Raw genomic sequence first — 13,965 nt, forward strand, 5'->3', positions numbered from 1 at the left:
GTATATGTGTATATATATATATATATATATATATATATATATATATATATATATGAGAGAGAGAGAGAGAGATGGATAGATATAGATAGATATAGATATTAGTTTTAACAACAATTGTCTGAACTTCATTTATATTCCAGAGCACTACCTCATGGCCAGTTAAAACAAGTTTGTATTGTTTCCAGAATATTGTTCATGGGTATGTTTTTCAATAAAATATTAGAAAATTGAAGGTGCATTGTGAACTTATAACACCTGACAGCGTCGCTTGGAAAACAATATCGGAATCGGGTGATCAGGTTTATTAGAAATCTGTGATCGTCCAGAAAACTGCAATCTGTGCACCCCTAAATTATGATCTTGGGGGACCAGATTTGGTCCGCGGCTCTTGAGTTTGACACGTGCCTTCAAAGATCCCTCTCCCTTCCCATCAGACAAGACGTGACGCACTTGGCATCTCTGAGTGTCTTTAACTCGTATGATTAAATCCTCACTGGCCTGAGCCTGTGAATGTGCTTGGCCTTCATGCTGGTGCAGTCTGCATCACTCAGCAAGTCTGACTTAAACATGCAACCCATATTCTGTTTTTAGGCTCGCCTTCTGACGTCCGATGGGCAGTGGCGGCCGTTCTCCAGCTGTAGTGGTTTTATGGGAGGGTGGAGCCGGTTGCTCGGAGTGAAATGTCGGGGTGTGAGTTTTATCTTTCAAAACAAGCTGGCATTTCCATCAAGGCAGACTCGGAAAGGAAAGATTGAAAACAAGAGAAGCAGATCTTTATTTCTTGTCGGCGTCCCACATCACCAGGGCACTCCGTTCAACTTTGGTCTGTTTTAATACATTTTTTGATGCATTTACATTTTTGGTATTAATCTACGTAAAACCTGACCGTACCAACGTCACGTGGAGAATGAGCATTTTAGGCTCCTTGTGTTTCACGTAACAGCAGCACATTGTGACCAGGAACATGATAAAATGTCATTAGTTAAAAAAAACTTAAATGCAGGTTACAAGACGTTGATACAGGAATAATAAAAAGAAACAAACTTACCATTTGATGAACGTCCTCCTGGGATGCGAGGGGAAGTGAATTGTGATGCATTAAATTAATTCATTAATAATAATAATAAAAAAAACAGCTCAGTTTTTGGTGTACCTGTCTAGACTCGGAACGTTTGAGAAGTGACGATGTTTTGAACGTTCCCACAATCCCTTTGTGCCTTAGAAACTACAACAATGGAGCTGTTTGTAGTTTTTCTCACTTTATCCTGATTGCCAGTATTTACTGTAACCTGTTGTGCTCAAATGGTTTATAATTGAAGGGAAATAATAATTTTAAGAAAATCTTTTGTCAAGCTAAGGAGTTATTTTCTCTGTTATATGATATTAATATAGATGTTCAAACTGTTGTTAAACCAAGACGGGGAAAGTTTAAAATATTTTACAGGGCTTGAATCAGTCTAAACTTTTAATTTCTAACAATGCAGCTCTCTAACTTTAATCTGTGTAAGATTATCCAAAGATCACTAAGGTATATCTCTAAAACAAGTTAGATTTTTCTAAAGCAGGTTTATTTTTCTCCACGTTGTGATGCATCAGCTCGTTTGTTGTCCCTGCACAGCTAAGAACTAAATAAAGAGACGGGCGTGCACATGACTGCAGCTGCAACGTGAACAGGCCGAGCATCACGGCCTGCTCTCCGTTTGAGCAGATGAAGTTGGGCGGGGCCCTCCTGGTTGGCAGGGACACGAGGAACACCTCCCTCTCACGAGAGCCAAGGTGCATGTAGCTGATCCTCTGTGGAACGTGCCTTGGAAACTTGTGCTCTCAAAAGAGTCGGACTACGTGTTGGAGTTTCACTTGAACGTATAGTTTCAGCGTCACTGTCGCGGGGAAGCTTCACCCAAATAGTGGGAAATAACGTGGTTAATTTACAAGCCGGAGTTTGACCAGAAAACAATCCCACATTCCCAGTTTCCCAGTCCAGTTACTGCCTGAAACACTTGTCTGAAACTCAAAACCATTGATGTGTACTCACAAAGCTGTTTACAGATGTGTGTGGAGATCATGCGCTTGTTTACGGTATGTGCCCCCCACCACATGCACAAGTCATTAACGCCTCTGCATGAAGTGGTAAATCTTTAGTCTTGTCTGGGTGGCGGGCTCGGCATAAACAGTTGGACTGAAACGAGTGATTCGATCGTCTGCAGAGATTTTCCACCCGACGGTCTTGTTGACTTCGTTAGTTTTGTTCTGACCCGTGGGATAAGAGTCTGGGCAGTGATCCACTCTATATTTAACCAAAGACGCCTGACTGGAGTTAAAGGTTGGAGCTATGGAGTTACAGTCGGTGTAGCTGCTACATCAAATTTCTTCTTGTATTAAAGAAGTGAACAGTTTGTCACAGTTGGGCACGTTGGCATTGATAGTTGACCCTCAGTGGTGGGCACGGTTCAAATCAGCTAAAAGCGATGCTATCTTTTCATTAGCGGATTAGCGTTTTTGCTAACTTTGGAAACTTTCAGGGGAATTTTGGTCAAGGGTGTTAAATTAATGCTGAACCATGTGTTCAGAGTTCTTTTTGCTCTCGGAGAGGAGCTGATGTGATCCTGCATGTACAGCTGAGAGGCCGAGGTCATCAGTGAAGGGCCGGTAAACATGTATATAAACAAGTTCTCGCACGCTGCCCGGTGCAGATTCTCGCGGCCGGGCTTCACGATGCATGTAAGCCTGCGAGTGAACGTCTGTCCTTGCCAGTAAAAACTGGTCAAATATCTTCTCGGGTCTGCAAGTGCGGCTTCTTTGAGTAATGAATATGAATAGAGGACATTTTTTTTTTATCCAACTGAAATCGTTAGCGGACCAATTAACTTCCGCTACATTTTGTACCGGTAACTTTTAAGTCCGCGAACGCTTTTATACGACCTCTCTCCACACTACAAAAAGCGTACAGGAAAATGCTAAGCTAAGCTAAACTAAGTGTCACCTGGTGACATCACCAGTAAGTGAGGATCTCCTTGCCTCGTTGGTTTCCCCCCTTGAACATACCGGGAACAACCTCTGACTCCTGATGTCGGTTTACAGCCAACAACTGAGACTAAACCAAACAGGACACGAACAAGACAAACCATCACCACACTCACAAACATCGTAGAAGCTATTTGTTTTTTAGTTAGCACAGCTAAATGTATGGTTAGCTGTATCCACCACCCTCTCCAAACTGGGTGACACTTTGTGCCTGGATCGTGTGGAATTTGCATTTGAAGAATCATCAATGACCAGAGGACGTTTGCTCAGGCATGACGCCATCTTGTCCAGGCTTTATATTCACACTAAGAAATGCAAGTGCACGTGAGCCCTGCATCATAAACTGCACTGCACTCCACCATCGTGATTAAAAAAAAACCACCACAAACTCGCTGCATATGCTTTTTTAAATACTTGTACGCCTAAATATTGTGTAATATCCTCTGCTGTGTCACCGTCATCTTTGCATCGCAGCTTTTAGTAACGTGGCGTTATTTCTCAGATGTCACAAAATCCACTTCTTGAGAGAGTTTACTGGAAAATATTGAGCGTTGGGGGAAGTTTTATGAATGTGGTTATGATTCTGTGAGGTAATCTGAAACTCTGACTGGTTTGTTTTTGTTCTTGCAGTTCCTGGTTAGTGGGGTCTTTCGTGTCCAGCTCGATCCCTCGGGCTCCAGGGCCTCTGTGGTGCTCCTGATGCCCCTCACCCACAGCTGAAGATCCCGGGTGGGCGAGGGAGTGTCAGGGATCACTCTCACGGCACGCTAATACACAAGGTAACCAAAAATAGTTCAGTTTGTATGTGGGTCATCGAGCTCGAAGCATCTCGGTACACGATGCTCCGTACGTTCAAGTGCTCTGAGTGCGAGGTTAAATGATTAAACGTGCAAAGTTTAGCTTTCTTACTTTGTAATAATAAAAACAATTAAAGGATTTCAATCACATGTATTGGGACAGTCACTAAAAATAGATGGGGATCCAAGAAACAGCACATGGACTTCTAAGATCTTATCAGGTCTCTCTTGTAAATGAGTCCCCGAGGCTCAGTGGGATTAACCTCCATAAATAAAGGTTGAATGAATGCTTCTAATCCGAGAAGCTCTTTCTGTTCCGTACGGAAGTGTGGAGAAAATCTTGAAACTCCGCTCGCTACTTTCATTTAGGAAGCTCCCAGAACGGGAAGTGAAACGTCTGAGACAAAAGACAAATTCTAAACCGCAAATCCTTTAGAGCTTTACATCCCAATAAAAAGATTAATAATTTTGAAGGATGAACAATAAATAAAGAGGTGGCACTTGCTCTAATCTACTCTGAGCACTTTAGGAAGTAAACTGAGCGCTTCATCCTTTAGGGACGTTTCTGGCTCAGTGCACATTAAACACGGACTCGCCACTAATGAGTTTTAACCTCGTTTTTTATTAAATTCTTTAAAATAATCCAGTAATCTGCTTCCTCATCTGCACATGCTGTGAATTTAATGCACGAGTTGCTTCACTGCGTGTGTGTGGAGCAGACACGTGACTGAACTGACCGTTCTGTGGAGGATTAGAGTTCAGGATCAGACAGATGAGTCCTGCCTGTCCTTCAGCATCCTCGTGCAGACGGTTCAGATCTGGTCCCTGAGGGGTCCGACATCAGATCTAACGTCCGTGTCGGTTAACAGCTGGAAAGACGTTCAGTTTTATTGTGATCGTTGTGATAACCGTGTGCCGGGCGTATGTCAAGAAAGAAAGCAGAAGTGCTTCTACCTCGAATCTGTTTCTGCGTTTAATCTTCTGTTGTTGACAAACTTTCTGTTTGTCAGCAGAATTTCACAACCAACCACTTTTTCTCGTTTCACTTAAAACTTCTCACACGTGGACACATTTCTTGTGTGAACTCTTATGAAGAATTCACAACGTTGTGATCCGTTTTTCTTCCGTATGTTTTTCGGCACGATTCTGTCCCCACAGTTTTGAAGCTGTTCCAACAAATCTTAAATCAAAATGTTCAGCTCTGTCAGGACAATCCTGCTGTGACTTTTGGTGCAACTTTAGCTTTTTGAAATATTTAGCCTTTTCTGACACTTTTTTTTTTCTCATTGAAAATGTATTGAGCTCATTTTACATCCTTCAAATCTTTAGATGTTTACAACCTTTCACTGCTCCTTTCACAGTTTGTTCTGCTTCAGCTTGCTTCCGCAAATTTAAACATTTTCTTCAGCTACTTTCAGCTGTTTTTTCCAGCTGTTTTTTTTTTCTCTTTTCAGATTATTTCTGCTAACTACATTTTTGTGTTTCTTCTAACTTCTTTATGCTAATTTCAGTTTATGCTCCTTTCAGCTTATTTATGCAAGTTTCTGCTTTTGCTACTATTTCAGCTACTATTTAGCTGTTTGTATGCAAATTTAAGCTTTTTCAGCTAATATCATTTTTTGCACTCATTTCAACTATTTTCAACCTAATTTTAAAAAGTGCTCTCTCCACTTCCTTGTATTTGCAGCATCTTTCTGCCTTTTTAGCTATTTTTAGCAGTTTTTTGCTCATTTCAGCATTTTTCAGATAATTTCCACATTCTTGTGCTTGTTTTTGCTTCTTTCAGCTTAACTGGGCAAACATGCTCTTTCTGCTTTCTTCAGCTAATTTAAGCTTGTTCTAACTATTCAGCTAACTTGTTAGCATTTGTAGCTAATTTCAGCTGTTTTTAGATAAAGTTTTTCATGGTAATTTCTGCTACTTTCAGCCAAATTAACTTATTATTGCTCATTTCAACTTTTTGCTGCTAGCTTCAGCATTTTCTGCCATTTCAGCTACTTATCTGCTTTGCGCTAAATTTAGCTTTTTTAGCTAATTCCATATTTTTTGAGCTCATATCAGCTCCTTTTACTTCCTTCTGGTACTTTAGGGTTCATTCTGCCTTTTCAGCTACTGTTCAGCATTTTTAGCTAATTTCATAATTTTTGTGCTCATTTCTGCGTATTTAAACCTAATTAAGCAAAAATGTGTTTTTTCTGCTTTCTTCTGCTAATTTAGGCTTGTTCCATTTCAGCTACATTTCAGCTGTTCTTCAGCAATAAGCATTCACACTGCATTTTCGCAGGAAATGTAATTTCTCTAGTTGTCTCTTTGTCATATAAAATTTTCCAGTCACGTGTAAATGTACAACCTGACACTAATAATTTAGCCACTGGTGTTTTAGTTGTTTTCTTTTTAATCCTGGGACTTTGTGTCCGTATATCTAATCTAGTTTCAGCTGCCTGGACACGGCCTTATCCTAAAACATGTTTTATCTTTGTCTGTTCTGTCCGTGTGACAACAGGATGACAAATTAACGGTGACTCAAGCCGATCCTGTCGGTGGGAACCCCTCTCTCCTCCGCTTCCACTACCAGCTGAATGAGCGCCGCTCGGCCTTCTGGGATACGGCGCTCTCAGAGGACAGCCTCTTCCTGGAGATTCCAGCTGGGTCGCTGGTGGAGGGAAGCAAAGAGGGGTGGGTGTTGTCGCCAAACACAGAAAACGTTGTGTCAAAGAAGCATAATGTACTTCCTGTTTTGTAGCTTTATAAAAGATTCATTTAACTCTTTTTTTTTTTTTTTAAACCAAATCCGTGTAGTTTAATAAAAGCGGTTTAATATGATGCTGCTAATCCACTTCTGTTTCTGCCGTCATCACTGAGCAGACAGTAACCTTGCCTTCTGCCTGTCCTACTGTGAGCAGTTGGTCTGTATTATGTAAAGCTGCGTCACTTATGTAATGGGGGGGGGGGGGCTGCCTCGTCACCATTCCTCTTTTCCTCACCTTGTTTCTTTATTTCTGTGTGTGGTCTGCAGGCTCACCGCCCTGCTCCAGTTCGCAGAGGAGAAGCTCAAAGTTGCCTACGTCTTCCTGTGGTTCCATAAAAACAGAGAAGATCGATGTAAGAGCTGCTTTTAAACTTTCTCTTGAGGCGTCCGTTTTTAAGATGGTTTTAAAAACGTGCACGGTCATTAAAAGAGTTTGTTTTCTATGATATGTGAATGGTTTGTTTCACGGGTTAAGACTGCGGCGAGCATCTGAAAAGATGCTGTTTACTCAGAGCGACGGACCTGTGGAGAAGCACAAGGACGGTTAATAAGACGTGAACACAAACGAATGACGAGCAAATTGTAGATTTGTTTCAGAGGCAGTGGATTCTTAGAGCTTCCAGTTTAAAATCGTCATCTTTAGTAGATCAGTGTCGGCATCTTTTCACGAGTACCGTAATGTCCGGACTATAAGATGCTTTTTTATTTTTTTCACACGCTTTGAACACTAATTTATGGATTTATTTTTTTGATGGTCTAACGAGCTTCATGCTGCCAAAACATTTAGCCTCATCGCACCCGGGTGCTTGCACAGCTGCTCAATACATGTCTCTCTTGGGGGGTGGATCCTCTTGACTCAATTAGACTATCTATATAAATAAAGGTAAAAATAAAAATCTGACCAATGAAATTACAGAAAAACTTTGTTTCCCCCGCTTCTCTGCTCCTTTACCCATTGTGAGTGGTATTTGCAGCTACTTGAAATAAGTGTGAATTGTGCATTTAAAGTGACATCACAAGCCGTCCTCCATGCTCCTTCCTTTGAGTGCGCAGGAAAAAGGTGAAAATATGATTTATGACTTCCTGGTAGGCTACTGTATTTATTTATTTATTTACCGTATTTTCTGCCGTACACGTTGCACCGCCCTATAAGACGCATCAGTCCAAATATGTATAATAAAGTGGAAAATTACATAAATATGTTGCTTCGCCGTATAAGTCGCATCTATTGTGCGTCACCGCTGACAACCTAGCAATGTGGGCCGGTGTTGTGCCAAAAATCGATTGACTGCCAATTGGCGGCCGCGGGAGTGTGCACGGGAGGACTTTAACGAGAATTTAACAAGATTAACACTTAAAAACAATTATTTTGCTTAACGTTATAGTAAAGGTGTGTCCAAGTTGAACTTTTAATTAATAAATGCACTTCAATGGTCAAATCGGCTGCATTTCTTTGGGGCGGTGCAGCAAAATGAAGCTGGTTTGACGTTGCTCCAGGCGAGCTGGACAAAGGTGGCAGGCTTTGGCAAGCCACTTTTACCTATTACATGATACATTGGCATGCCATACTACTAGACTGCCATCTAGCGGCTGAAAATGGTAGTGTTCAATATTTTCAGTCTGAATGAATGAAAATGGTCATATCTCAGCCAAAAGTGGTTTATAAATATGGGACAAAATCTATAAATACGTCGCTTCGGCGTATAAGTTACAGGGCATGCAAATTATGCAAAAAACCGTGACTTACAGGGTGAAAAGTACGTTTTAGTTTTTTTTAACCAGCCATGTTACAGGCACGGTTCTGACAAAAACATTTACAGAATGTATTTAATTAAAAGTAAAAAAAAAAAAAATCTTTCAGTGTAAATATCTCATGATCCAACGTGGACGCTCACGGCTTAGAGACAAGTGCAGCCTATATATGTACAATTTATTTTTGAGTGGGCGTGGCTTATATTCAGGTGTGCTGAATAGTTTGGAAATTGCAGGTGATGCAAGGAGCTGTCCAAACGGGAACAACGCTTTGTAAAAACAATTATTATTTTTTTTAATGTTATCGTTTCAGCTTTGCTTCTACACATAAACATAATTTTAGTGACCCAAAAATTGTATTCTTTCAAAAATGAGTGACTAAATTTTCACATTCCACCATTGCATTTTCATGTGGACAGCCAAAACACAATGATGCCAGAGCCCCACCTGTAGCCTAATTTCACAAAGAACGTTCCGGCGATCTACAGCCCAAATGCTTCAGATGCAACAAAACCCAGTTACTGACCTACGTCTAAACCCCCTGATGATGACGAGTGTGAGTCCAACAACTCGCCTCATCCCTGACTCACCGTGGAGAACTAGACGGGGCCGAGGGAGACTGCTTCGAGTTTGGTTCTTACCAAGAGTTCAAACTTTACGTGCACGCTCCTCACGTTGAGCCACGCCCAGCAAATGGCTACTGGTGCGTTTTCTGTGTGGACGGAGGCATTTTCAGAAACTGCCGTGTTCGCAGTTATTTTTAGAAATGGCAAATAAAAAGATTGCTTTGATAAAACCGTGTTTGGAGAAGGCCTTGGAGGAAATATTTTCTGAAAATGTCCATTTTGTAAAATTTTAAATCTGAACTTTAGGTTGGAGTTTTTTGGCGCCTCGTTGGTTTTGACCTCACCTGGATGTTTCCCCGTAGTCTCCTCTGTAAAGCTGACTGACTCCTCCCCCTCCTTCTGTTCTCTTGTCCCCCACCAGTGACCATCATCAGGACCTTCCACTACATGGGTTTTGAGATGGTGAAGCCAGGCCACCCGACGGTACCGGCCCGGCCCGACCTGGCCTTTATGGTTTATTCTCTGGAGAACAGCAGTTCTGATGAAGAGTGACTGCCGCCGTCTCCTGACACCTCCCTGACCCAAACCCTCCACCCGTGATGTCGTCCGTCACAGATGGATGCGTCGTCCTTTTTCATACAGACTCGTAACTTGGAGGCGGACTGCTGCGTCTTCCCCTCTGCTGAACACGACAGATGGGAGAAGCTGGGAGTGGCGTGGACTGAATTAAATCGTCACTTCGTGTACTTTGGCCTTTTCCCCCTCTTGCTTCCTCATTCTATGTCCCTGCTGCCATGAACCAGACAACTGGACTTTCAGGAGAAGTTTCAACACATTTCTCCTCTGACAACTTAATCAAAAACTATGAATGCTGTGTACTACACGCGCTGTGTTCAGGGTATGTGTAGGAAAAAATGGTGATGAAGTGAATTATATTTTCTTTATATAAATGAATGGCTGACTTGCTACTTTTAAGCACATGGCAACACTTTTCTCTGCAACATGTCGAGGCATCATTCCAGCACGTGTCACCGGCTTCAGGTGAGCTGATTAAATGTTCGAATCAAACGTGCACACGATTGAATGTGGAGGTGGGGTTTGACCTGCTGAAGCCTCTCCGTCTCACAGCTGAGCATCTTGGTTTTTCAGTAACTATCGAACAGGAAATTGCACGTTTGGGCGCAGGAGGTGGAGCGTGTCCGGGATGAGCACGGGTGAAGATCTTTGTGTTTTACGACGTTGACACGTGAAACTGTTAGGAATGAGCTGTTGGGACACAGAAGCAGGTTTACCTGAACTTCCCGCAGACACGTCACAGTACAACCCTGCACCAGTCAAAAGCTTTAATGAATGGGGGGGGGGGGTTTGTGCCTAAAGACAAGTGTGCAATGTTTGTTTTTATGAGTCTTAATTATGTGTTTTTGCCCCAACCAGTAAAATTAAACTCATTAGCAGCGTTGGATGCAGAAATAACTCCCATCAGTTTTAGAAGTAGCAGCTAAACAAAACCCCAAAGATTCAAGTCTGTTAATCCAGATTATTGTGATTAAGTGTAATCTAGCTAACCCTTAATGTACATGAAGCAATATTTACCTACATTCCCCATCAGCGCCTCGTTTGGGTTTTCTTCCTGTGTTTTTCTTGATCGTGCCGCTCTTTGTTGCTACTGATCCAGTTCTGACTATAAGCTGTTAGAAGTTGTTTTTTTTGTCCTAAAATATGTTTTGATCCATGAAGACGTCTCCTCTGTTTGTGGGGATCCACAGTTTCAGTTCAGTAAACGGTTTGCAGCTGTTGGAGGACAATCCACACTTCACAGAATTTTATTTTTATTGTATTTTTGGGAGGGGTGGGTGTTTCAATAAAATGTTGACGAGTGTTTTTGGTTTTATTTCGCTCTTACAAAAAGAATGGCTTTGTTAAGATGTCACTCGAAACGTTTTGCTTTTCGCAGCAAGAACGTTTCACCGCAGCAGATGCATGCTGGGAAATCAACGCAGGAAGGAAGGAAATGAAACGAACTGTTTCAAAGGCCAGAAAACAAACCGCTGCTGCTCGATTAAGACTGAGGCTCGATATTTCTTATTTGTCAGCAGTTTGGTTTCAGCTGATTGATGACTCATCTTTATCTCCCAGCTGGCTTCGCTCCAAACGTGGCAACATATTCCCAGGTTGGGCGATGTGAGGATTAATTTCCAGGGCCGGGGCCAGAACGCTCCGCTGCTCTCCGTTTCTCAGAAACTGCAGAGACATTTATTTTTTAAGCTGGGAGCTTTAGATCCAGAGATGCAGTAACGGAAAACACGCAGGCGAAGAAGCTGCATCATTTCTGAAAAAGTAGTTAATTCAGACGTGGTTTTTATTTTTCCTGTTGTGGTTAAACGCCACAGATTAAAGTCTACACATCCAGTTTGGAAAGTCTTGGTTTGTTGCAGAAGGCCTCTTTGGGCTCCTCTAGGACGGCATCAGACGTGCTCCTCCGACAACAGCATCACTCGTTCCAGTGAAACTAAATCTGCAGCACTAATCCTCCAAAGTAAAATACGAACGGCACATCTTCCCGTCCTGACCTTAATCTCATGGTCTTTTTCTATAAACGCACCTCAGATTGGAGCTGATCTGCGGTTACTTCACTGATCTTTACAGTGGTGGCGTTTCTCAGAAACGGCCTCTGCCCGCCCATGTTTCCAGTGTTCCGGTTTGAAGAGTTAAAATCGGCCTCGTAATCTCCCAAATACTCCAGTTGATGAGAATAAACACTCCCTGCAAAGTCATCTCTTATTTGTGCTGCGTCTCAGTATGGTGACCTCTCAGAGTACTGCAGATAAAACTACAGGGACATTAAAAACTTGGATTTTCTCCTCAGCTTTAAAGACAGCAGAACTCAAAGTGCAGAGATTAAACCAACTTTATTCATAGAACACATTTAAAACAACCAAAGTGCTCTACAGTAAAACCGTAAAACAAATTGAATACATGAAGGGATGAACACAAAACGGAAACGGGACGAGAGATGTTGAAACGCGGAGTATAAAAACAAGTAAAGAGACAGACTGAAAACCAAAGCCATTCATTGCAATTTAGAACAACAAATGAATCCTAAGCTGTTTAAAAAGCTTTGACCCAGGAGGCACGCTTGATTAAGAGCACAAGATTATTCAACAGCTTTGGAAAGCTGAAAGGAACAATATCCATTACGGACCAATCTAGAAGTGGAACATCTGAAAGGACCCGTTCAGAAGATAAAAACGTATAAAATTCATCAAGCAGTATGCCGATAAATTGTTGTAATAGATAATCTGGATTTAAGGGCATATAAATCTGTGCATCATCGGCATAATGAAATGGGTTTGTGGAAAATTAAATTCAAGCAAAAAAAAAATTGTGAATTAAATGGACCCCAAGATGGATCCTTGAGGAACTTCACAACTGACACGAGCTGCAAAGGAAAATAAATGTCCAAACTAACAAAAAGTCGTGTCTGACCAGCGGGAAGTGAACCGCTGACGGGTTGTAATCCCAGCCTTAGCTCTGAGCAGATTTAAAAGTTTTGTGCGTTGAACTGGATAAAAACACTTAATGATATGTTTTTGTTCTTCAACAGCTTGATGTCTTCAGTGGTAGCAGCGAGCTATTCTGGAACATTAGAGGTGTGGCGTGAACGGCATCATTTTGAGTTGAAACATCAAAAACGCTCCACAAATCTGAGTTGTAAACTGGTAGAAACCTGCAAATCCACTACCTCATGAACAAAACCCCAAGATACTTGACCTCCTCTGCTTCAGGCAGAACCTCACCCTGGACCTGAAGAGATCGATCCACCCTTTTCCGACTGAGGACCACGGCCTCAGATTTGGAGGTGCTGATTCTCCTCCCAGCCGCTTCACATTCAGCTGCGAACCGCTCCAATGAGAGCTGCTACCTTACCCAAACTCTTGCACCGCTTGTATAGGCACCAAACAGCTTGTAGCAACGGGCTGAAAATCTAGTCAATTTATTTTTACCAAAACTACGTTTGGTTTCTGCTGTAGTGTTTTTAAAGTTAATAAAAATGTGCATGCTAATATGTTCTATGGCACACAGAGGGTTGAAGACTTTCTGCTTGTCCTTTTCTGACTTGTGCAGATTTATTATTCAAGTTGTCATGGGATTAGAGCTAAACGTGTCCCAGAGGCAGACAGATGGTCTTGTTTTCTGTAGGAGCTTCTTTACCAAATATAAGACCTCAGCTGTAAAATGATTCATGTGATCCTAAGTGGGGACGATAACTCAACCGTGGTTAGATGGATGCTTTTATAGTCGTGTTGAACATTATATGGCAGCTAAATACCAGTATAAAAGTGAGGGAAGAATGGAGCGTGAAACTGACAGACGGATTGATGCAGCGTCTGCAGTATTGTGAACTCTGTGCCGGTCCGTTGTGGTGAAGAGGGAGCTGAGCTGTAAGACAAAGCTCTCTGTTTACCAGTCGGTTTACGTTCCTACCCTCACCTACGGTCATGAGCTCTGAGTAGTGACCAAATGAACGAGATCGTGGATACAGGAGGTTGAAATGAGTTTCCTCTGCAGGGTAGCTGGACTCTCCCTTCAGTTATCAGGAGAGACTCGGAGTAGAACCGCTGCTCCTCCACATCGAGAGGAACCAGTTGAGGTGGTTCGGGCATCTGGTAAGGATGCTCCTTGGGCGCCTCCCTTGGGAGGTCAGGCATGTTTGACTAGGAGGAGACCCCGGGGAGGACCCAGGACACGCTGGAGCGACTATGTCTCTCAGTTGGTCTGGGAACACCTTGAAGTCCTCCTGGAAGAGGAGGCTGTGGAAAGAGATGTCTGGACCTCCCTGCTCAAGCTGCTGCCTCCAAGACCTGACTTCAGAACAAGATGATGGATGGATGGATGTTTCAGTAGATTAAATACCAGTAAAACAAAGTAGGAGCTGGGCTCTCTTTACTGATGAGGCCTGAGGGCAGGGCTATCTCTCCGTTTGTTGAGCAACAAGTCACTGCCTTTGGTAAACAGAAAGCACCAAGAAGCTGTTTTTTATTCAGTGAAGTCCTGTTTTCTTCCCTGCCCTCCTCTG

At 42.4% G+C, this 13,965-nt stretch overlaps 1 protein-coding gene across 1 annotated transcript in view; it reads left to right on the forward strand.

Annotated features, from left to right (window-relative positions):
- Positions 1–10,621, forward strand: part of oaz2a (ornithine decarboxylase antizyme 2a) — a 21,571-nt gene extending 10,950 nt beyond the window's left edge. Inside the window, 5 exon segments of the mRNA XM_037682534.1 lie at positions 3,655–3,721; positions 3,723–3,803; positions 6,325–6,497; positions 6,838–6,923; positions 9,310–10,621. Of these exon segments, the coding sequence (XP_037538462.1) occupies positions 3,655–3,721; positions 3,723–3,803; positions 6,325–6,497; positions 6,838–6,923; positions 9,310–9,440 (538 nt within the window). The 3' untranslated portion in view covers positions 9,441–10,621.
- Positions 10,622–13,965: the final 3,344 nt, after the last annotated feature.

The sequence above is a fragment of the Nematolebias whitei genome, chromosome 10, assembly GCF_014905685.2.
Source record: "Nematolebias whitei isolate Nwh7 chromosome 10, NemWhi1, whole genome shotgun sequence".
NCBI classification, from domain to species: Eukaryota; Metazoa; Chordata; class Actinopteri; order Cyprinodontiformes; family Rivulidae; genus Nematolebias; species Nematolebias whitei.